The sequence below is a fragment of the Corvus moneduloides genome, chromosome 5, assembly GCF_009650955.1.
Source record: "Corvus moneduloides isolate bCorMon1 chromosome 5, bCorMon1.pri, whole genome shotgun sequence".
In the NCBI taxonomy this organism is placed as follows: domain Eukaryota; kingdom Metazoa; phylum Chordata; class Aves; order Passeriformes; family Corvidae; genus Corvus; species Corvus moneduloides.
Window position 1 is genome coordinate 6,844,902 of NC_045480.1, and position 24,209 is coordinate 6,869,110.

General features: G+C 42.9%; 1 protein-coding gene across 1 annotated transcript in view; it reads left to right on the top strand.

The window, feature by feature from the left end:
- Positions 1-13,203: 13,203 nt before the first annotated feature.
- The window catches only part of UVSSA (UV stimulated scaffold protein A), a 49,389-nt gene continuing 38,383 nt past the window's right edge, over positions 13,204-24,209 (top strand). The window contains exons 1-6 of the mRNA XM_032109210.1: positions 13,204-13,450; positions 13,692-14,022; positions 17,198-17,318; positions 18,483-18,908; positions 20,000-20,109; positions 20,735-20,863. Of these exons, the coding sequence (XP_031965101.1) occupies positions 13,353-13,450; positions 13,692-14,022; positions 17,198-17,318; positions 18,483-18,908; positions 20,000-20,109; positions 20,735-20,863 (1,215 nt within the window). The 5' untranslated portion in view covers positions 13,204-13,352. The remainder of the gene's footprint in view (positions 13,451-13,691; positions 14,023-17,197; positions 17,319-18,482; positions 18,909-19,999; positions 20,110-20,734; positions 20,864-24,209) is intronic.

A 24,209-nucleotide genomic window follows, 5' to 3' on the forward strand; every position in this document is an offset into this window, starting at 1 on the left:
ATGAGTTCGGGGGTTTCTTTAATATAAGCATGGCCTTTCCTACTCAGTAATAAAATTACTCCTTGGCAGAAAAAAAAAAGTTATTTGGGACAGGAAGAATGATAAAATTACAGCTGGAAATCTGCCAAAAGGAAGCCTTTGAACATGCTTAATGGACCACTATTCAGGAAAAAAAAAAATGAATACCCTAATTTGCTTTTTTTTTTTTCAGCTTCAGGTAGCCTGAGCAGAGTGTGTTGGGAAACACACTGAACACTTTTATTGAGGATGCTTTGAGACCCACACTGTGACACTGTGCAGTGGGCGTCCTGTTGCACAATAGAGGTCACTTGATACAACAAAATGAGTATTTAAAATTCCTCTTTCCTGCTTTTTCATGTTCCGTAATGAGGTGCTCTGAATTTGTTCTCCAAATAAAGCCCAGCCCAGATCCACATGATAGTTGATCAAGTCTGATCTTCCTCTGATCGCTGAACAGATAAACTGCCAGTAGGTTCCTCTAGTCACCGAATCTATAGCAACTCCTTGTTTGATGATGAGGGGGTCATATATTCACCAGGATCTCCCTGCCAGTATGCTTTTCCAAAGATTCAGTGTCTGGTTGGTTCTGTAATGTGCATCAGTCACTGAAAGGCAGCATTTTCTTAATTCAGTCATCTATTTTAAAGATAAGTGTTAGCTAAGCTCTGAGAAGTTTTCAGCAGCTCAGCTTTCTCTTCATTTTAGAAAGAGATGATTATAGCCAGGTAGGTTCTGTATGGGAAAGTATCTCTGGCACACAGTTGGGAAAAAAATTTGCCATGAAGGCCAGTGGAAGGGAGCAAGTTACAGCTCAGTTACTGTTGGATGTGAGGGCTGAAGATGTTTTTGGCACAGCAGCTGTGGAGCCAACACAAAGTAGTTCCAACTTACAGCTGAGAAGTTCAAGGTGTATCTGAGCTAGGCACTAAAAAAAAAAACTCCTAAGACATCTAGTCCTAATCTCAGTACATGGGAGTTCTTAACATCAAAAACAAAATTAGTCCTCATTGCTAGCTGGCAACAAGTCGATTTCACTGAGGAGCTCACAGTTGTGAATCAGGTATTTCCAGCTACACCATAAAATCCTGCTATTTGATCATGTTACATTTATCAGAGGTCTGTATCCTAAGCCAGAGGAAATCAGCTGTACGATAAGTAGCACCACAAGAACAATAGGAAATAGCAGAACAACAAGAAAGAGGAAAGGCTGCTGAACAAGAAAAGCTGTTTGGTTTGACTCATTAAAAATGAGATCAAGCATCAGGGTAGAGCTAAGAAATGTTATCAGCCAGTTACCTTTCAATGAATTTAAAATAACTGAAGCTTTTTAAAGTGTAAGTAAGAAGAAAGAGTTAAAATGGAAGTACTGTGTGATACAGATCCAGATTACAAAACTGCACCCAGCACCTTGCTGCTTGCTCCTAATAAAGATGGGAATGTGCAACATCGGTGGGTGGTGTGGAGAGGGAGATGCACTGAGAAAACCAGAAATAACTTAGCAACATGGAAGTGAAAAGAATTGTGCCTAGTTATAGAAACCAAGTGATCAGTCTCCTGGGACTGTTAATTGTTCAGATCTAATGGAAAGAAGGTGCTCTAGTATCCAGTCTGGGAACCACATCGCGTAGAATCAGAATGGTTTGTGTTGGAAGTGACCTTGCAGAACATCTCATTCCAACACCCTGCCATGGGCAGGGACACCTTCCCCTAGACCAGGTTGCTCCAAGCCCCATCCAGCCTGGCCTGGAGCACATCTAGGGATGGGGCAGCCACAGCTTCTCTGGGCAACCTGTGCCAGGGCCTCACCACCCTCACAGGAAAGAATTTCTTCCCTATATCCAATCTAACCCTGCCCTCTGCCAGTTTGAAGCCACGCCCCTTGTCCTGTCACTCCATGCCCTTGTCAAAAGGTTCTAGACGGTGCTGGACAGCCTCCCCAGAGCCTTCTGCAAGCTGAACACCCCCATCTGTCTCAGCCTGTCTCCACAGCAGAGGTGCTCCAGCCCTCTGATCACCTTTGTGGCCTCCTCTGGACTTGCTCCTTCTGATGCTGGGGCTGCAGAGGGGTCTGGTGCTGCTGTGCTGGAAGCTGGAGCACAGCCCTGGGTATTCGGGTCATATCTCTTACACTGCAGCTGGTGCAGAGGAAGCACTGAGCTGTTCAGTTTTCCAAACTAAAATGGAAATCCAAAGCTGGTTAAGTGGGGATAACATCTATACCTACTCCTTTGACCCTATTTCCTATCCCGTAAGATTAAATTTTATGTTGTGCATTTAAGGAAATAGTTATACCTATCCCACAGAGCAAAGCAAAAGATTTTCCCAGGGAGATCATCTGCATTCCCAGCCAGGACTTTTTCCTGACAGAACCAGAAGGAAAAATGAGGAGAAAAAGATTATAAGGTCTATTCACTTCAGGACAAAAAGATCTTTAACTAACTTAAATATTTTGTTCGCCACCCACGGAGGTTAAGTGGAATCATATAGACAAATTCCCCAAAAGGAAATAAACAGACAATAAACCAGTAGACTATTTCCTTTTCTTTCTTGGCAAACCACAGCAAGACAAATTGCTCAGAAGAGCCAGGAGCAGAGCTGTGGGAAGTTCTTCAGGGTGCCCATGCATGCTCCTTATGGAGATGTCTCCTCTTTCAAGTAGCAGCTTTAGGGATGCAAACCAGAGAAATATTTTATTAAATACTGGAGGGGCCAGGGAGATACTGATCTTAAAAAAGCTCAAGTTGCCCTGGATGCAGTCATTAAGGAAAATGTCATATTAATCCCTGCCAGGAAGGGCATCATCCTGGCACTGTGCTGTAATGCCCAGCTATCGCCTCCGCTGGAACCAGCTCTGTGCCCTGCTGCAGAACTGCTCTGGGAGGGCAAAAATCCAACAGGCAGGGTTTGAACCCCTGGCTGCTTGTTGCTGGCCCTTTGAGGTGGCTCCTCTGTAGAAGCTGTTTCGATCAGTGGTGTGGGGGAAGAGGCTGTTTCTCCATGAGCATCATGACACAATTCTCTATTTTAAACTACGCACACTCCAGTCACTGTCTCATTGTCCTGCTCGTACGTGCACAGGAGCTCATGAAATTATTTGATCCTATTTGTGGCCATAAGGAACATCAGTTTACAGGGCTGGCTTCCATCATAGGAAATGGAGAAGAATTCAGGCTGGGTGGTGGGGGATGCACCAGGAGAGCATCTCTATGGGTGGCTGCTGGAGCAACGGAAACAGCAACAGCGTCTTGAGCTGTCTGTGCCAGCTGCAGACACCTGAGCAGTGGGAGGGGTCTGCTATGGAGGGGAGGGTCACTCCCAGCTCCGATGAGCTGAGGCCAGTGTCACATTCCTATCTCAGGAGCATTACAGCCTGCTTCCTGACTCTTTCCTGGAGTCATCATGAGGCTTGAGCCAAAAAGACAAGGAGTCTCTCCAGTCTGTAAACAGATCTTGCCCTCGGGGCATTTGCAACTTGCCCATCCTCTGGGTACAGAAGGTGCCTGGAGCAGCTGTGCTGCCAACCTTTGTGTGTGGGAGCTGAGACACGGCCAGCTCCAGGAGGAGCAACCCTGCAATGAGATGAACACCATCGAATGAGTGATCCTATCTTGTTAGATGGCCAGACAGTGAAGAATAGATGAGAATTGATGTTGCTGATGCAAATCTGTTGGCTTTTCTTTTCCAGCAGCACTTTGCAAATGTTGATCTCAGATATACATACCCTCTGATGATCCCGGCTTTGTGGCATCTGTTTCCTTTGAATGTCACTGTCACATCCATTGCCAGCTATCTGGCTTCAGTGCTGCATTATCCTACTTGAAAAAACAGTGAATAAACAGGGTGCTGGTTTTATAGGACAGCTAATGATTCAGTTTAACTACCAGGTATAGAGAAAAGCCCAGAGGTCACAGCTGAATTGCTGTTTTGCTTCTTCAGTGAGTAACAGACCTTGGTTGACACACCTAATTTTTATAATAATTGGAAAGAATGTCACCTGCCCTGTTAAGAGAGAAATTATCCTACCCTTGGCCAAAACATATTCCCTGTGTCTATGGAACCTTCTTCTGAGGAGGTAAAATTAATAATTCCTCACTGAAGTAAGATTAGTAGCTGCCACATCCAGAAATACCTCCCTTATTCTAAACCAGTTAGCAAAGGATAATGACTTTGCCTTGGGAATCTATAAATAACATCACCTGTGATCTCTGTGTTTGAGGGCGTGAGATGCTGGAGTAAAATTTTATCTGAATAAAGTATTTGTCTTCTTTCCTTCCATATCCTGATTTCCAGGAACACCATGAAAAGAAATCAGAGTGCTGAAGAAGCCAAGAAGAATCCTTGGGCCAGTGAACCTAACACTGAACCTAACACTGAACCTTTGGGTGGCTATTTAAAAATTACTGCAAAATAACACCTCAAGGTGTAGGTGAAGATCGTGCTCAGGTGAAGAGATACTAAAAGGTCTGGGCTAAAACATGAAGTCTCATAGAACAAGTTTCTGGAATGTTCTAAAACTTTGTGCAAATCCCATTAAACGTACCAGTATGGATCAGTTCTGTTAAAATACCAAAGATTAAAAATGCTTTCTCACAGCATATGCTCCAAGCAGTAAGAGGGGCTGCTCCCACTGTTAGAGGAACCTTCCTATAACCCTTCTCTGTCCTTAAGTAATTGAGTCTTGACATTTGGAACATTCTCGAAAACTTCCAGCAGTCGCTTTTAACTCAAGGATGCTTCAAGAGACATAATATCCTTTTTCTTACACTCTATTTGCAAAACACTCTCCTTCTGTGCTGTCCCCTCTCCGGGATCCACTCACAACTCCACAGCACAAGTGGCCAGGGCCCTGCTCTAACAGTTACTGTCTGAGTCACCACGATTTTCATGTCCTGCCATCTCTGTTTTGTGTAAAAAGTCTTCTCTGTAATTTAATGCCTTCCAAAAGAGCCAGTGGCAACAGATCTCCAGTGTCCTGATTTTGGATGTCGAGTCTCAAAACTATTTACAATCCAGGGCTGTTTGGTTCGAGCACATCTGTCAGAAAAACTTCATCATGAGACAGAGAATCTGTTTCCTCACTGGTAAAATATGTGCCTGGTTTCCAGCTTGAATTCATCTTTTGTTTCTTGGGTTTTTCACTGCTATACTCAGAATCATTTAATGTGATATTTTTCCCTGAAGATAATTTTATTTTATTAATAAGTTACCTCAGAATAATAAAAACTTACTTAAATCTTTACTAATAGGCACTATTGCAACTATTTCTTTTCTGCTGTTAGTTCTTGTACCCTTCCTATAGCTCACGGAATTTTTTAAAGAACTTTATAAAATGCATATTATTTTAGTATTTGCTGTGCTGTTTACACATTTTACAGAGCTTAAACTACTTAGTGCTTTTTGTTATTGCTCTGAAACTGTTTAACCCTGCTGTTCCAACAGCGTGATTCCATACAATAGAGATATATTTGAAATTTGCTGGTGGTTCTGAAATAGCAAGAACTGCTGCTTTTCTGAGCAGCAAATGCAGAATATGGATTGATGTTAAAATATTCCTGTGCAGTTCAAGATCTGTGATACTTTTTGAAGAGACAATGGAGTGTATTTCTGCATCAGATGAATTTTGTTCCCTAAGGTTTTTATTGCACCATTTAAAACAGAGTCCAAGCAGTGATAGAAGCATATGGAGATGAGAGAAACCACACTGATTGCAGATGAATTGGATTCCTTGTTTGTAGTAAGTAAAGTTACACTGTGTTCACACACATGTAAGGGAACCTCTCAGCATTTCCATCACTTCCTCTGGAGCCACTTTCACCAACCTGTGGTTGTGGTGCCCAGGGCAACGTTTTGGCAGCTCAGTTGTGATTTCAGTTCACCAGCACTGGCCTTTCAAGGAAGAGCCACTTCTCTGTCAGGAGCAAGTTTTGCAGTTATAATAAGAAGGGAAAAGAGGTTTTTCATAAGCTTTTTGGTGCAAACTTTTTTCATTGACTTCTTAACAAGCTCAAATATCTTCCATATTGATTTTTTTAACTGGCTTCAGAGTTTGGGGAGGAGGGGGTGTTTTCGTTGCGGTTTTCTGGGGGGCTTGTGGTTGGTTTTATTTGTTTTAGGTGGGTTGTGTGTGTGTGTGTGTTCAAAAAAAAAGGCAAAGTGTGCCACTAGACACTTTCAATGTTTCTGTATTTTTCTGTTTCTGTATTTTGGGTTACTCCATCCACTTCCTTCTACAAAGCACAGTCATTCTTCTTGGAAAATGGCCCACCTTCAGTGCTTTCTCAGAGACATGTTGTCTTTTAAATTGTCATTAAAATTAGTTTCTATGATGTGATACTCAGGAATGCTTTGTTCAAATGAAATCTCCTCTTTGCCTATTTTATTGTGAGACTGTGATTATGTTTAAAGGTTCTGATCTGTTTCAGGATTTATTCCTGGCTTGGAAACAGTGTGGCCTTGCACAGAGATGGAAGATGCAACAAGAGAATATGGGAAAAAGGGTTGTGACTGGGGTTCTCAAGAGACATTGCACATCATATATGTGTGTGTGTGTATGTATATGTATATACAGAGAAATATAACATGCCACATTTAAATTTCTCTCACGTGTGGCCTTGACAGTGCTGGGTCAATAGTTGGACTTGACAGTCTTGGACTATTTTCCAACATAAATGATTCCATGACTTTCCCAGGTGACCCCTAAGCTTTTGGATCTGGTACATCCACCTCATTGCCACAGGTTGCTGCTACAAATCCTGTAAGCTCAAATCCTACCGTTTAAAAACAAAGTAATACAAAATACCTCGCTGACAGCGAAAACGCTTTGTAATTGATGCTGAAAACACCGAGCAGGATTTCCAAGGCGGGGCTTTTCCCAAGGAACAGCGGTCTCAGCCGCAGCCTTTCCCTGGCTGGACGGGCTACAGGTGTTCCTGCATTGCCACCTGCTGGGGGCTGCGCCCAGGGCAGCCCCCGACCCCGCAGCCCCGGCAGGGACACGGGGAGCCGGGGACACGGGGGCTGCTCCCCGCACCTCGCGGGCCCTCCTGCTGGAGCCCCGTCTCCAGTGGTCCCCCCGCCTGTGGCTTTACACCGGCAGAAATGCCCCGGGCTGCTCCTGGAGAGGGGAAATAAATAGAGTTTATGGTGTGTGTAATTCCCTAGGCACACTTGTGGTTAACGGTGACAAAGTTCAGAGCCTTATAATGTCAATGTCAATTTTTACTCTTATCTGCAAATAAACTCATCTTAAAAGTACTTTATGCTTCTGTATAAATTTCATTTCTGCTCTCATTTGAAAATGTACTTACCTGAAAATTATATTTCTCGTAGCTCTGTGAGCTTAACAAATATTATATTTTTTTTCCCTAAAAAAGACGTACATTTAGGGGGGGTTTTGGGTTTTGGTTGGTCTTGTTTGTTTGGGTATTTTGGGGATTTTTTATTAAATAAATAAAACGCTTTCTAAATAGATTTAGAACTTTTCCCCTCAGCGACCAGGAGGCTGTGTCTCTCAGGGGCTGTGCATCCCGTGCCCATGCAGGAATGTGGTGACAAAGGCAATGACAGAGTATTTTCTGTGATTTCAGCTGAGCGAAGGCTGTCACAGTCACCCAGATCAGACCAGTGCTGGCAATGCAGTTTCCTCTACTATCCCTACAAATATAGCTTGTCCACTTGAAACTACTGACTGCCAGTCTTGTTCACATTTAAAAAAAATAAACCCCGTAACTTCACTAGAATTCAAATTGCATGACCTGGAGCAGAACTGGATGTCAAAGATATCAAGAGAATTTTGAGTACAGTTTACCAAGGAATGTTCACCACAAATACTGCTTCTTCAGTATTTGATATAATCTTACCACTATGACTTGTGCAAAGAGGAAAAGTAGCAATGACTCATTTAAGAGGCCTTTTAGCACTCACGTGAGACAAGTTGAAACACAGAGCAGGGGTGGCTGCATGAGTAACACCGCTGAGGTCACCCTGCTGGAGGCGCTGCTGCTCAAGGGATGGGATCACATTCGTCATAGGTGTTGGCTGGAGTCTTATTCCAAGCTGTACTGAGGTTCGATTGCCTAAAAGTTTGTGAAACATTTAGGAATCCTAGTAGTGCTAAATATAAAAGAATGTTGGTCAGTGGAACTGTTGTGATGCACTTGCTGCAGAAACTGAGAGCATGCAAAGGGGTCCAAATACATGAAATATGAATAAATATTTTCCCATTTTGCTCCAGCTTAGAAATTGAGCCACAGAAGTACAACACACCTCTTTAAAAGCATAAATAAACAGCTACAGACACTTCACAAGACTTGCCACCTCCTTCTTTTCAAGACAGTTTCTTTTTCCCTTTAGTCATACTTCAATATTTCCTTCCCTCTCAAACTGTGGTCTTTGCACTCTATTTTTGTCCCAACTACCTCGTAATCTCTTCAAGCCAAGGACTTTTCTCTTGCCTGCAAAAGCCGACTTGTATAACTAATCTCCTCATAGAGACAAGGCGTTCTTTTATCATAACAGTAAAAGAAATTCCCTGGAAAAGCTCATTTTGATCCATGAGGCTTTCTTGCTCACTGCAAATAAAAGATGATGGAAATGCTGAACAGGGCTGAAGGCAGAGAGCAGGCTCATGTGGGCACTGTCCTGGTGCTGAGGGAATGCAGTGGATTTAATGGATGACTGAGGACTCGCTCCTGTGAGCAAGTGATTGCAATGTCACAGTGGGTCCTAGCTGCCTGGTGTGTGAACAGGACAGAGGAATCTGCAATGGAAAACCCCAGACCAGACAGTGCTTGTGCAGTGGTGTGTGAAGGCTGTGAGCACACACAGACCCAGCACCCACCCGTGTCCAAAACGGCAACAGCAGCTTCTCATTGGGAGTGGACTTCACTCCCATTCAACTGGAGGCAGATCTGCAAATTTTAGCCACTTCAGAGCAGTTCTCTCCTTTCCACATCCTTGGAAAAAAAAGAAAAAAAGGAATTAATTTGGGTATCTGAGCCACAGATCCATGCAGTCTCTCATTTGGAGAAACCAGCTTGAGTGACTGCAGTTCTACTACAGCCTGTGGCTTTCCAAGGATCGGAAAGCTCAGGCATCCATCAGGCAGGAGGAGCATCAAAACAGTACCATCAGTGAGTCAATGTGACACCCAAACCAGTCTCTTCAGGTTGTTTAAGAAATTTCTGCTAACACCAGATGTTTGAAAGCAGTTTTTACACACACAGGAAAGTGTGTGTTTCTGTCTCTGTATGATTTAGCATCAGAAGGTCTTCGTGCAGACTTTGGGCTGGATTTCCTCTTTCCTTGGGGATTTCCTTGGGGGTCTCTGAAGTCTCCTTTCTCCTTTCCTACATGTTAACAACCTTTAAGCTCCTCCTGATCTGTACCACCTAATCGAAGTCCTGCCTTAAAGGCTGGTATCCCCCTGACCCCCAAAGACACCCCTGTGCAGTGCAGTGGGATGTGCCTTGGTCTTCGTTGGGTGCATTCATGTAGAAATGTTAACTCCTCATGTGGATATATATTGTCTAACACAGAAAAATGCTCATTAAGCTCCAGTCTGACTCTGCACAAATATTCCAGTGAAGAAAAAAACCTATTTACCCTCCTTGATACTACTCAAGTGTGTCCACTTTGGTATGCAGTTTCAGGAATTGCTGTAGGGTCATTTAAAAAAATTATTCTAGAGATGAATACAAGCTATGTGTAGGAAGGTGCTCCTTGATTTGTGATGGTTCTCCTACAGCTATTGCTGCTCCATCCAACTCACAAGTGGGTATTTAATCAGTGATCTAGGCCACACAGAGCAGGTTCATTCATCTCCTCCTGTGACAGAATTATAAAATGTTACAGTAGGCTGAAGTGTTGTCACAGTCACTACTTCACATAATTAGAGGAGGTCACCAAGTGCCTTTGGCCTTGCATTATTGATGGTTTAATGAATAGGCTATTTCCCCTTTGAGAATATCTGTTTAAATATAGTCTTTACCCCTTACAAGGTAGTTCAGAGCTCTGAAATATCTGTCACCCTTTTGCTCGACTCAAACTGGTGGTTCAGCATCTATGCAACTCACATAGAAGGTCATTTTCTTTACAACCCAATTGGCACAAACTCTGTGACAATTTAATATCAGTGTTTATTGTGTTTCTGTATCTTCAGACCTGAAGTTATTTAAACTCCAACTTATTTGTAGAGAAGTGTTTTTTGCCCAAGTTCCGTTTTGGCAGGAAAACAAATCCTCCTTTTTGATTTCATGTCATTAAGCTGAATACAGCTATTTTATAAGTTCAGGGGGGTTTCTTTTTGACTGACATTCTCCTTTATTGCAAAGATGGAAAACAACCCTTGGCAAAGAATCATCTAGTAAAATGGTGGAACTGTCTCCTATTGAAATGTTTCTTTTATAAAAATACTAAGCCAGATAATTTAGTATTGCACAAAGTCTGACATAACCCTTCCTAGAGCCATCAGTTTGACATTCTAAATTTGTGATGGAACAAAAGGTTCTTCTTTACTGTAAGAACACCCAGACCCAAATCACTGTCAGAGGACAAAATTCTGGAGTTTTTCTTTGCCTATGTGTTTGGCCAAAGGTACTGGACCAACTGAAGATGACCTCTGGACGGAACAACTGGTCCTGTCTGGAGATACCTTCCTTGTAGGAGAACATTCCCACTGCAAATGCCTCCTGCCTATGATGATAGTGCTGGGTATCCTGCAGAGATGGTGGACAGGGCAGTGTTCCTGGAAGAGTCTGTGCCCCTGCAAGGTGTCACTCACTTTGGAGAAGTCACGAAGTGTCACCACATTGCTCTTGCTGATGTCTCAGTATAGAGATAAGAAATGCAACTCCTTAATTAAACAATCCACATAACACAAAGCTGCAGACTCACGCTTTGCTGAAACCAGGTGTAAACAAAAGTAGCATTGAACACTGAGGCTCTGAAGGGGTATCAGGTGGTGTTCAGCTCTGCCTCTGCACTCCACAGTGTCCCTCCATGGAACAGCCCAGACCAGCTGGGGAAAATCAGTGCAGGTGCAGAGGTTTGTGACTTTTGCAGCTGAATGAATTCTTCACTGTTCTGGCTCTCTTCAGCCTTTTATCAGACTGGTCCAGATGAAGAGAGTATGGAAATGATTGAATGGTGGGTATTTGCCATGTTAATTAAAAAGTAGAAGGGAAAAGGAGACTCAGCAACCTAAGCCAACACAATTTTATGTAACTGTCTTTGATTTTAATAAATAAATAAATAGCCTAGCTCTCACTGGGATTTGCCTAAGGGACTATCATGAATGAGTTACACAACTCAGCATTCATTCATTCATTCATCAACTGATTTTTGCAAAACCATATGGCTCCTTGCAGGGATTTCTTTAAACATTATGCAAGAGTATGAAATCAGTGCCTTTGTAGATGATAGGTTCGTTGCTTGAGGCTCGTTTTGAAATTCTGTTTCCAGATAGCACAGCAATGCTCCTTTTGCAAGTCATACCCTAACAGAAAGCAGTTGTTGAGGCACTTTCAAGAGATAGAAAAATTACAAACAGTGAAAGAGTAAACTGATCTAAACTTTAAAGATGAGCTCTGCCACTCTCCGTGACTTTCACATGGAAATGCACCATACTTGATGAAAGGCAATGAGGAAAGGAGAAACATTATGAAAAAGTGGGATGTCATTGGTATTGAGTATCGAGTCAGAAATAGCAGAGCCACTGCAAAATGTATGTATTCATTTACTGCAGTAAATCTGGTTGATGACATGAGCCCATTTCTAGTGAAAAGCGTTCTGTGCCATCTTTCCCGATCACAGGATCCAGCAGACACAGCTGCAACACCAACCCACATAAATCGCTTCCAGCACATGACTTAACTGTGGATTGATGGAAATACCTGTCAATTAGCTGACAACATTTTCAAATGGGAACAGACATTTTAGATGTCTTCCTTCTTTAGTATGCTTAAAGCGGGCACCTGCAAAGGCCTCGTTTATTCCCAGTGGTTAAGCAGCACTTTCAAAGTTGGGGGTCTCAGAGCACTTCTAATCGAGCACGCAGAGCTGCAAGCAGTCAGGTTCTGCCAGCAGTGAGTGCAGGGCAGTCTCACGATGTCCCATAACTGAACCAGACCTGTGGGCGTATTGCACAGGGACACTTTTGTGGTGGTGCAGCAGCGTCCAGTGTTGGGCCCCCCATGACGAGAAGGACCCTGAGGTGCTGGAGCGTGTTCAGAGACGGGAATGGAGCTGGGGAAGGCTCTGGAGCACAAGTGCTGTGAGGAGCAGCTGAGCGGCCTGGGGGTGTTCAGCCTGGAGGAGGCTCAGGGGGGACCTTTGTGCTCTCCACAATTCCCTGTCAAGGGGCGGTGGCCAGGCGGAGATCGGGCTCTGCTCCCCGGAAACCAGCGACAGGACGAGAGGACAGTTTCAAGGTGCGCCAGGGGAGGTTTAGGTTAGACATTAGGAGGAATTTCTTCACAGAAAGGATGATTTGGCTATTGGAACGGGCTGCGCAGGGAGGTGGCGGAGTCACCGTCCCTGGAGGTGTTTAAAGGAAGACTGGAGCGGTAGTGTTCGGTCATAAGTTGGACTCGATGATCTCGGAGGTCTGCTTGATTCTGTGATAAACAGGGGCGCTGTGTGCCGGCTCCTCCCCGCTCCGGGCGGGCTCAGCCCTGCAGACAATGAGGGGTTAAACATCCCCTCACACAAACCCGGGGCGCGGCTCCTTTAAGGCTTCCCCCGCCCTTCCCCAGCCGCGCTTCCGGGTGCCAGCACGTCACGTGGGCGGTGCCGTGCGGAAGCGGCGGGGGGGGGGGGGGGGCGGTAGGTGCCGGGAAGGGGGGGGTGGAGGAAGGTACCACCCGCGGCGGGGCGGGGGGAGCAGCAGCCTAAGAGGCGGGGCGCGCACAAGGAGCGTGGTCTTCTCTCGGGGGGCGGGGGCTCCCCATGGGCGCGGCTCCACCCAAGGGGCGGGGCCGCTCTGAGGGGCGGGGCCAAAGCAAGAGCCGGGGGTTCCTCGGGGCGGGGCCGCTCTGAGGGGCGGGGCCAAAGCAAGAGGCGGGGGGTCCTTGGGGGCGGGGCCCGCTCTGAGGGGCGGGGCCAAGGCAAGAGCCGGGGGTTCCTCGGGGCGGGGCCGCTCTGAGGGGCGGGGCCAAAGCAAGAGGCGGGGGGGGGTCCTTGGGGGCGGGGCCGCCGCTGAGGGCCGGAAGATGGCGCCGCCCAGACGCGGCCGGACCCGTCGGCGCTGGTGGTTCCCGGCCGGGGCTACCCCGTCTTGAAGGCACCTTCGGGGCGGTTGTCCCGACTGCTCCGGTGCCTCGGTGCTGACGGAGATGGACCAGCGCCTGGTCGAGCTGGTGGAGGAGCTCACCACCTCGGGGGAGCCGCGGCTGGAGCCCGGCAGGATGAAGGAGCTGAAGAAGATCTGCAAGTACGGCCGGAGGGAGGGACAGAGTCGGGCCCCGCTGGCTCTCCCCGGGCCGGGCATCTCTGAGCGGAGCTGCCCTGAGCGTCGTTCTTGGGGCCTGCTGTGGGGACTGGGTGCTGCCAGTAGAGAAGCTGCTCACTTCAAATTTAAAATAAATTAAACCTCCCCCAAGCGTACGTTTTTACGCGCTGAACCGCTTTTCAAATAATTCCCCCACCTTTCTCATCCTTTTCTCTGTGCTCAGGTCGTCGGAGGAGCACATCAGCCACGCTTACCACCTGCTGCTGACGCGGCTGCAAGAGGAGCACGCCGAGATGCGCTTCTCCGCCTTCCAGGTCGTGCAGGAGCTGTTCGCTAGGTCCCACCAGTTCAGGACGCTGCTTATCTCCAACTTCCAGGAGTTCCTGGAGCTCACGGTGGGGATAGACCACGATCAGCCCCTTCCCCCGCCCAAAGAGGTGGCGCAGAAGCTGAGGAAAGCGGCCATAAAGGCAGTGCAAGACTGGCACGAGAAGTATGGGGAGGCCTACAAGCAGCTTTCCCTGGGATACCACTTCCTAAAGCAGAATAAAAAGGTACTCTGTGCTGTTACTCCAGTGTGTGTTTTTAGGTGATGATCACCGGGAGTTGTTCAAAGCAAGGCGGCCAATAAATGTAATAAAAAAGCTGTAGGAAATAACATTGCCTGTAGGAGACCTGCTGTTGAGCATGGTCTTTGGAAAACAAACCGTAGGCTTTCTGTTCATCTTGCAGTACTGTAGGTTTTAGAAACCCCAGTCTTGTACTTAGAGCTGGGCTCTGCCTTTTTCCGGGTGCAAGTATTGCTCACCCAGCTGGCTTTCACCCTCTGATTCCTGACTGGAGCCCCAAAGTTTAGCCCTTTTTGGAAGGGAGATAATGGTCATGCCTTAAACTGAGGATAACAGCTATTAAGTCTTTCTATGCCAGTTTAAACTAGCCTGATTTCTATAGTGAGCTGCCCAGTTCTAGCTCCCCTTTGCTATACAACTTTACAAGTGTAGGTGCCTACCACTCTCAGCTGCAGTGTTACTGTACCATACAAGAGGTTTTGTGAAGGAGAAATTTCATATGTTAAACCTTAGCTTTTAGATGTCACTTCAAGTTAACTGTGTTTGGAACATCCTGCTGCTTTATTGTCTTCTGAGGTGCAGCAGTGAAATTTGGAATGCTATTCTAGCAGTCACACCATCTACAACGATAATAACAGGCTTTCACTAAACATACAGGTTTTCTTTCTTTCCAGAAAGACAGATTCAGCATTCCTAACAGCAGATAAAAAACCTTTGTGATACCTGATGTATTTCTGTTGTTCTGGTTCCGTGCTAAGCTAATGGTGTTCCCTCCTGAACTGTACTGTGCTGGGTTTTTATACAGATTTTGGCATCTGCTCACAAAAGATGATTGTCTTATAATTCTCCTTTTTTGTCTGTTTAATGAAGAAAGAAAACTAAATGACAGTGATGAGGAGAAGTACAAGACTGAGACAAGGGGGTTTAACACATAATACAGTTTCACCCAGTTGAACACAAGTGTACAACAACTCTGCTGAAGTTTGGTGGGTCTGTCTGTGCTCCTGTGGTCTGTGGCTGCTCCCCAGTAACAACTGGGGGATCCCTCTCCATGTTTTGATACAAGCTGTGCTATTTTCTAGAGCAGCTGAATTGGAGTTTCTCTACAAGCATGAATATCAATAGAAACAATCTCAGGTACTTCGGTAACTCTTGTACTTAAAGACTTGATATGAGCCAGCTGGCCCTTTGCCAGTTTAATACTTGAAGTGTGAGAAGTAACCAAAAGTTTTGAGGAGGCATTTGCTACTATTTTGTAATAAAATACATCAGCTGTTGAGTTTTACAGGTTTCGCACAGTAGTATAGGGCAACTTGGGTGGAGTGTTAGCTCTTTATGTGATCTGTGGTTGGGTTTTGGTTGTTTTTTTTCCTTAATGATCACCAAAATCACTTTTATAAACAGTCAGAAGATGACAGCTGCTGCCCTTTTCGGGTGTAAAGATAAAGAGCTCCCCACTCTTTTGGTGTTAATAGGTCAGTAGTTGTAGGTACCAAGTAGGTGCCTCTATAAATGTTTGACTTTAGGAGCAAATAATGCTTCAGTATACATGAAAATAATTGTTTTCAAACTCCTATCTCAAAGTTTAAAAGAAGAAGAAAGGGGAAAAATATTTCACGTATTTCCAAGTATTTGCATATTTGGGCACATGACTCATACTGTAGTATCTTTGCATCTGAGGAATGCATGGGTGGAACTATGGAGTGAGCTGGAATTGCAAAGTGAACAGCATTTCAAAGAGATCCACACAGAGTATAGTACTGCTGTATTCCAGTATTTTCACAAAAGTTGGAGTAGTTGTCTCAGCCTGCTGCTTAATATCCTTTCAGTCAAGAGCAATTTTTTGCTCCTCATACATTTAATTCCATAATTACAGAGCAGCAGTAAAAGGCTTCATGGTCCTTTTGGTATGGAGAATGGGAAAGAATGGGCAAATTACTCCACTGTGAGTACTCTGGCATGAGGCAGAAGTTGTGTTTTAGGAAGCTGTAGCTATGCCTGGTTTTCTGTGCAGTCCAATCTGACTGCCTGCAAACAGTAGCTGTAGTTCCTGAGTTCTGTATCTTTGTTCTGCTTTTGTTGGCAGTGTTGCTCTTTGGGAGGATCTGTTTCTCCCAGTTCTGTGTGGGGAACTATGCAAACCTGTAGAAAAATCAGGTCCTGAAAATGAAAAAAGCTCACTCTGGTGATCCATATGATGCTGTATGTTGTGAAACCAGCTCTTTTCCTTACCACCCTTCTGCTCACCCATTTCCTTCTGAAAACCCCCAGCTTGGTGAGTGGGCCTATTTCCTAAACTGACAGAGACTCTCCATGCCAGTTTCTGTGACAGCTTTTAGATAAAAAACATTTGTGTGACTCCAGAACTTTGTTGTAGGTTGCTGGTATTTGGGAGCCACTATCCCGTCTAAGACCAAACAAAAAAAAAAAAATCCCAAAATATTGCTAATATTTTAAGAAACAGCATTTTGAGTTGTTTAGATTTATGTTTATAATTCAGCCATAAGGAAGTGAGACTGAATGTTAACTTTTCCCTCAATACTGATAAGCAGCAAAGGTAATTGTAAAATCACAAATTTGGTCATTTTTAATGAATTTGAAGGTCTTCCCTTCTACTTTCCTTTCTTAAAAGGTTCTTTTTTAAGGGACATATATATATATATATATATATATACACATATATGTATATATATATATATATATATATACACTAGTTGTTATAGTGCTTACAAGTTTTCCTAAATTTCCTGGTGGACCTGGTGTGATGTTTTCATGTAACCTTAATATCTACCCTGCATAGTCTCTTCCCGCTCGTTCTCCCTAACTCCTTGTCTCCAGTGCTGTAACAGAAGTCTCCCAAAGCCCAGTTCCTTCCTGCACTCTGGATGTAAAAATCTAAGGGGTTTGTTTTTCTATCTTATGATTCCTTTTGAAAGCCATTGATTCTCAACAGTCCTTTATTAGTAGGAGTAAAAACTCTGTTCACAATTGCTGTAGTTATTGATTCGAGGAGGAGAAGAGATAAAAGGAAATGCTGCTGAGCTTCTGGCTGATTGCTGATGTTGCAGGATTTTTCACCACAGATAAGGATCTTAGGAAATGGATTTTCTATATATTTCTTATGAGGAATGTTACACTTTTTTCTTAATTTCCTCTTTAGGTGGATTTTCAGGATGTGCATGCCAGAACTGTGGCTGAAAGGAGGAGGGAGGAGGAGAAACAAAAACGACTGGAGAACATTTACAAAGAAAAAGTCAAAAGAACTGAAAAAGAAATGGAAGGTTGGTTGCTTTGGTTCTTTTAGTGAGTTTTTGGTTTGGTTTTTTGTTTGTTTTTAAAGCAACCTTTTTAAGCTTATTTGAAACAAATTCTGAGAGAATAACTATCCAGATAATAGCTGACCACAGAAAGCAGGAATACTGCATTTGTTAGAGCTCAACCCTCCCTCTCTCTTACCTAAAGAATATCAGGGGAAAGAAGTGACTGTCTTGTGAGTTCAGTAGGAAGAGATGAAAAAGAAAGAAAATGTTATCAAGTGAAAGTCTGGTCTCTAATTCAGTAAAGTATGAATGCATAACCCCTAAGAAGCATATCACAAGACTTTTTGGAGCTGGTGACTTAATTTTTGTGTCATTGACAAGGCACAGACTTCCCAATACCTTCTTGGCTGATGACATTACTTATATATAGTCATTGTGTTCCATAAATACAGGCAATGGTCTGTACAGGAACCCTGGATGCAGTGTAGGGTAACTGTGAAGTATCATAGTGCAGCTAGAAAGTGTAACTGGGGCCTGAGTCTCTGAGCAATATATGCATAGCAAAGACATTTCTGTCACCCTAAAGAACAGCAGAGATAGTAAGGATATTATTCTGCTGTGGTAAAGGGTTATTTAATTAAATTACTTTGGTGTATATAATGCATGCAATTGTGTCTCCATTTATTCTACATGCTGGAAATGTTCTCATGCACGAAAGTGGAATTTTAAAGAGATTTAACTTTCTTAAACTAGTTTGTATCAGTAGCATCTCTTTGAGCAATAACATACATTCATGGCTATTCCTACACACAGCTATAAAATTCATGGTTGTAGAATGAATACCCCCCAACAGCATTAAGAATATCCTCATTCAACCTTGTTTTGCTTCAAATTCTATGAAGTACTTAACTCATCTTTGCATACTGAAATTTTGGAGAGGATAAGGAAAGGAGGAGCCCTGATTCTACATGACTGGCTCAGGAAATTCTAGATTTCTTGCTTAGGTATTGTTGCTTTTATAAGGACAATTTCTGCAGAAGAGGAAGATCTGTATGGCTCAGTTGTCACTGGATAAATGAATTCCCCCTTTGGCAGTCATATTTGTTTTGTAACTCTCTGTCTGCTCTGGAGACATTAACATTTTACAGTATCTAACAATTTTATAAACCAACTGTGTCTTGATAGAAATGTCCCAAGAGATTGCTGATACGCTGACAGAGATGGAAAACTGTTTCCAGCTTCTGATGCCAGATCCTTTCAATTTTGCGGTGAACAACGTGGAACCGGAGCTCAGCGAACAAATGTCTGCTAATGAGGCTGGACCTGCATCCCCCTTGTCCTCCCAGGGGGAAGTTTACCCATCCTATTTGGGGTGCATGGATGATGAACAGCCATGCTGCAGCAAGGACATTCTTCCTATTTCTCAGTGTGTTACACCTGATAGAAACAAAGAGGTACATGAGAAGCCTGAGCAAAAGGAGCTGGATGGAGGGACATGCTCGGATGTTCAATCCAGTGGCCCTGCTCTTGATGACGACGATTACCAGACTTTTGTTAGGAACCATGGGCTTATTTCACATAAGTATACTCTAGACCTTGAAATCTCCACAGGTACCTGGAAAAACTTTTGACTTATAGCTGGAGGCAGCCTTTCTCTGAAGGGCTTTGTGCTTGTGGTTTTTGGTTTTGTTTCTGTTACTTAAATGCTGGGGTTACTGAACACCATTTTGCTTTGGGATTCCTGGACACCACTTTAATTTTTCTTTTTAAGTTTATTTTTTATTTTTCTATTTCTGGTTCCTCTAGTAAGTGTTCTTCATTTTGGGTGTCCTTGTGTGTGATTAGCAGATTTCATTAATTACCTTCTGAGACTGAGCTTTCTTATTAGTTGTTGCAAGCCCATCACAGCACTTCGTAGTATCTATAATAAGATGAATCTCTTATGTTGAAAAAAAAATATTTTTATCATATTTAATTTTCTTTCTACTCACCTCTTTCTGTCTGTAGCTGGAGAATAAGCTGCTAGTTTAAAAATCTTACAGTTGAGTGTTTCTGAAACTTTCTCCTTGCTACTGACAGCTTGCAAGAAGCAGTAAGTAGTTTTCATAGGAAGGGATTACACCTTTTTTGTATAACTTTGCTTATGTGAGTTACCTGTAGAAAAATCAGGATGGTTTGTGTTTTGGAAGTCTCTTACAATTCCTGTCCTAAGGGGCTTTCATGTGCAAACAGTAAAGGGGGTATCTGCTTCTCTGTTTGCTGACAACAGTGGGTGAAAAGTATAATTTTTACTTGGATAATGGCATACTTGGCTTCTTTGACAGTCAAGTCCCTGTTACCACCAGGGTAGGGATTATTTTGTATTGAATATAAAGAAACTGGTACGATGAGGCCCAGTTCGTTTGAACTTGGGACAAGGTGTAATGTAAATAGTAAGACTGAACTTGTCTGTGGTTTATTTGGTGATTCCTTGTGATGGCTTAACAACTCTTTCTGGCATGCTGGAACACTTTTCATCTTTTAGTCTGTTTTTTTGAATGTGTGGATAGTAGGAGAATAGTTCTGAACAGAGAAGCATTCTGATGTTTGTAACTTTCCCTGAAGAGTTCAAATATCTTAGAAAGATTAATTTGCCTTCTTTAGCTCCTGTGGTGAAGATACTACAAATGTACCCACTAACTCTTTTCCCCTGTTTTGAGCAGATATAAAAGTGCAAGAGAATGAAGATAATACTGCCATCATAAGTAGTGTCATGGATGCTCACAAACTTCTCAGAAATAAGTTCTGGCCTTCTGTGCAGTCATGGATTCAGGTGGGATAAAGAAATAATTTTTTTTCTTAATATTTTTAATAAAAAGATGGTGAAACAAGGACTGGAGTACAGTAAAGCTTGAGGGAGAGTGAGCCAAAAGGAAATGAAGGTTGAAGAAACAGGAACAATTAGAGAAGATTTCCATTTCAGTAAGAGTGGACTAAAGGAGACTGCAGGAGCTATGTGGCTTGTTTGATAGCTCTCAGCCTTGGGTGTGGGTACCTATAGGCAATTCTTTGTTGTTTTTTTTTCTTTTTTTTTTGATAGGTAAAACTTTGCTTCTTTGCAAAGTCTTAAAGTAAAACACAGCTTGTTTTTGTTAGACATCTCTGTCAGATTAGCATGTATATCAGTATATCATGGAGCCTCCTGCATGGAATTTGGCCTGTAGAAGGACACTCTCAGAAGATGTTTGTAATAGCTGTTCATTCTTTGGCTTCACTAGTTGCTATTAGTTTTTATATTCTAGATAGGAAAAGAATAGGCTTCACTAATTGTTACTTGTAAAATAAAGGAATTTGTGACAACGTTGTTTCATTAATTATGAGGTAAAACTGGAAGTTTTTTTTTTTTGGGTCAGATTTCTAGAAGAAGAGAGTAAGAATGTTGTTTTCTTGATTTGCAGCTACTTACCAGAGCAGGAATCAATGATGATCGGCTAAGATGCGCCATTGAACTCAAGAATAAATTGGAGACTGCTATGAAGAAATATAAGGAAATGAACATTTCCTTTAAAGCAAGAAAAGGAAAAGTGGTGAGTTTCTTAAAATTCTGTTTTACTAGAGAGGACCATTAGTCAAGCTTAGCTTGTATATAGAAAAATGCTGTTTCTCTTAAGCCCTAACCTGGGAAACTTTTCAGAACACCAGGTTTATTGTAAAGTACACTAATTCAGCTGCTTGTAGCTTCCTTCAAGGAGCAGTAAACACCTATATATTAGTCTATATAATGGTTATTAGACCAAAACCATTTAAAGCATCCCTGTTGTTGTTTAGGATAGAGAAGTGGTTAAATGCAGATTTTATTTGCTCTTAGTTGCTTCATGTGTAACATTGTTATGTACTCAGCTGCTTTTGTGCATATTTATCAGTAGACACTGTACTGCTCACATTCTTTCACAACTTACCGAACTATGAGAGTCTCTCAGTCCAGGACAGTAGTTTCTTTGCTTTGTAGCATTTACTCTCTCTAGTAAGCATGCAATGTGATTAAAGTTATCATAGGAGAGTGTAGAGCATCAAACTGTTTCACAGAAATTAACTGCCTATGACAGTTCTTGTGAAATAGGTAGAACTTGTGAATAAACAGAGGCTGAAAGATCAAATACATTATTCAGATCCAAAAAGGAGTCTATGGCCTGTTTACGTAGACAAAAAGCAGAGCTGCATGATACTCATTTCTGTTGGCTGTGATCAAATGAAATAACTGTGTAGCTCGACATGAAAATAAGTGGTTTGGCTCAGGGTCCAGACTAGTGTTTGGTTTGAATTTAGTGGATTGTAAGAATTTGATCTGGACATTACACCTTGAGCTAAATTCTGTAGCCTCTTTTAGCCATGACTGAGTGTTGTAGACTTTTCTTTCATTGTACAAATGAAGCTAAATCAAGATTAATCTGGTTCATCATCTTAACATCTACTGATGTGCCCCACCAGTCAAAAATGCCAACTCTGAATGAAAAGTACTGAAAGACTGTCTTGTCAGAGGCTTTTGTCTCCGGTGAAATATGTGTGCTACCTTTATGCAACCAGCTATGAAGGAATCCAGACATCTGCTGTCATTCCTGCCATTTGCTTGACAGGACTTCATTTGCTGCACCTCTGCATGGAATATTGGTTGCTATATTTCTTGCAAGATATAAAAGACATTCAAGCCTTGATTTTCATGTGTGTGTGTATGTGAATTTGTGTGTGTTTAGAGTGGTATTGTTGCCACTTACGAGAGTGACCGATGCTAGCTATAGGTTTATATAGCATTTTTATAGCTAATGCCTATATTAATTTGAAAGCTAATAAATTCATTGCTAAAAGGGGAAAAAATCCCCAAAACCTTGCACTCACAATACTTTCAAAATGAAGCAATGCAGACTGAGTTAACTTAAGCATTGAAAACAATATATAAATATTCCTAGGGTTTTTCTCCAGTGGAAAATAACCAAATTTAGTGTTAGTGCTGAGTTATTTTAAATTTATAACCTGAACATAGAGAGCTTTGTACTGCAGAAGGAAACTGTATAAATTATATTTTATTCATGTGTCAGATGACTTTACTGAAACGTAAAAACATGGCAAATTGAGTCTGGTAGAACAAAATAAACAGAATCTCTTAGAGCATGGTTATTAAATCCCCATCTGTCAAATACTTACATGTCAGCATGTGAAACACTGCACACATCTCCTCTTTAATTGAGCATTGCTGCCTGTGTTAGGTGTTGTGGCTTTGTCTGGACGTCCTTGTGTCCTTGGAGTTACAGCTCTTGCCATGCCAAAGTTTTGCTGTCTTCTGTATCTCTAAAGCCAAGAGAAGAAGACAGCCTGTCTGTCCTTCAAAGCCCTGGCTCCCAGCCACCGTGTCCTGACAGCATGGTGCTTTAGGAGTGTGATTTGTTGGCACATGGGATCAGCAGAGGCTGTATCTGCTCACGTGTGGACATGAGCACACCTGGAAATGAAGGGGAGCATTGAGTAAGCAGAGAGGGATAATGTGAATCAAGTGGCTGAGTACAGAGGGTCCCATGTCAGATGGTTTGTAGCTGGTCTGTGCTGTGTCTGTGTTTGGATAGGATGGCAGTTCTGGGGATGCGTTCTGAGGTCGCTGTATCCTTAACTGGAGAACTTAGAGGTGAGTTGTTTGTGTATTTGTTCATTTCAACTGTTATTATAATCCTGCTCCACAGCAAGCGGTTCTTTTGGGGAGAGAGTGGTTTTATTTAATTAGCAAATACAAAACAGAATGATGAGGACTTGGCAACTTGGCTGGGGACTTGGGCTTGCCTGTTCTCCTGGGACTTCTTGCATTTTCTTCATGCTCAATCTCCATGCTTCTGTGGCTGCTGATTTTCCCCCTTTTCATCTGTTCTGTTCTATGCTTTGTTCCAGTTCTGTCTGGGAACAGAGGGAGTAAAGGCTTTACCCATCCTCAAACTGAGATCAAGAAAGTTGATAAAGGGAAGGGTTTAGTGAGAGACAATGAAACTGGAAATTTATTACTGTGAACTCTACTATAACTCTCAATCCCACAGAGATTTAAATTGCCACTTTAAAGAGGGAAGGTCTTGGGGTCCATTACCATTGCCATGTGTCATTGCTCCTCTTTTTTAGCTGATCAGTTACACATGGATGTGGCTGAAATGCAAATAATTGTATATATCTGGAGTAATTCTTGATGCTGCAGTTCAGTATGAATATACCAGCAGTGTAGCTGGATGTAAGAGCTGAGAGCAAGAAATTGATGGTTACCTGGCCTGATTCCACAGAAGAAATATTTGCTTGGTTCACACGGTGTGGGCTTTTGGCAATCCTTGTTATTACATCCATGCTTTCCATTGCTTCTCATTTCATTTTCCATATCACAGAGCACAAGCCTCCAGGGCAGGAGCCTTTGGCAATCAGAGCCTATTACACAATTAGCACAAGTTACTTCCTCTGAAGGTTTTTTTTACCTTTACTGGAAAATGGAAAAGTCACAGTGCTTTGCAAACCAAAAGAGAACTTTCTGTATGTTTAGGGAGCCCTTATACAAAGTCACTTGAAGGAAAGCACAGAACTTTATACAGTGAGACTCTTCAACTTAAAATGGTTTATAGTGACATGAGCTATAACCACTTCTTTCTTTCCTCCTCCATGAGAGTGAAGAACACAAACCATCAGAGAGCCTTAATTACAAGGAGGGCCATCATTTCTGTGTCACACTTAAGCTTTGCCAGCACGACTAGTGTCTGTTTTGTGCTTGCCTCTCAGGAGCTGTGGGAGGAGAGGGAAAAGAAAAACAAAGGTTATCCTTTGACTGTCTAGAAACAAATCCCTTGCAGCAGATTTTGTAATTATTAATACATCCCAGTTGCCCAGTCTAAGCATTCCCCATTCCCACTGCTATATCCC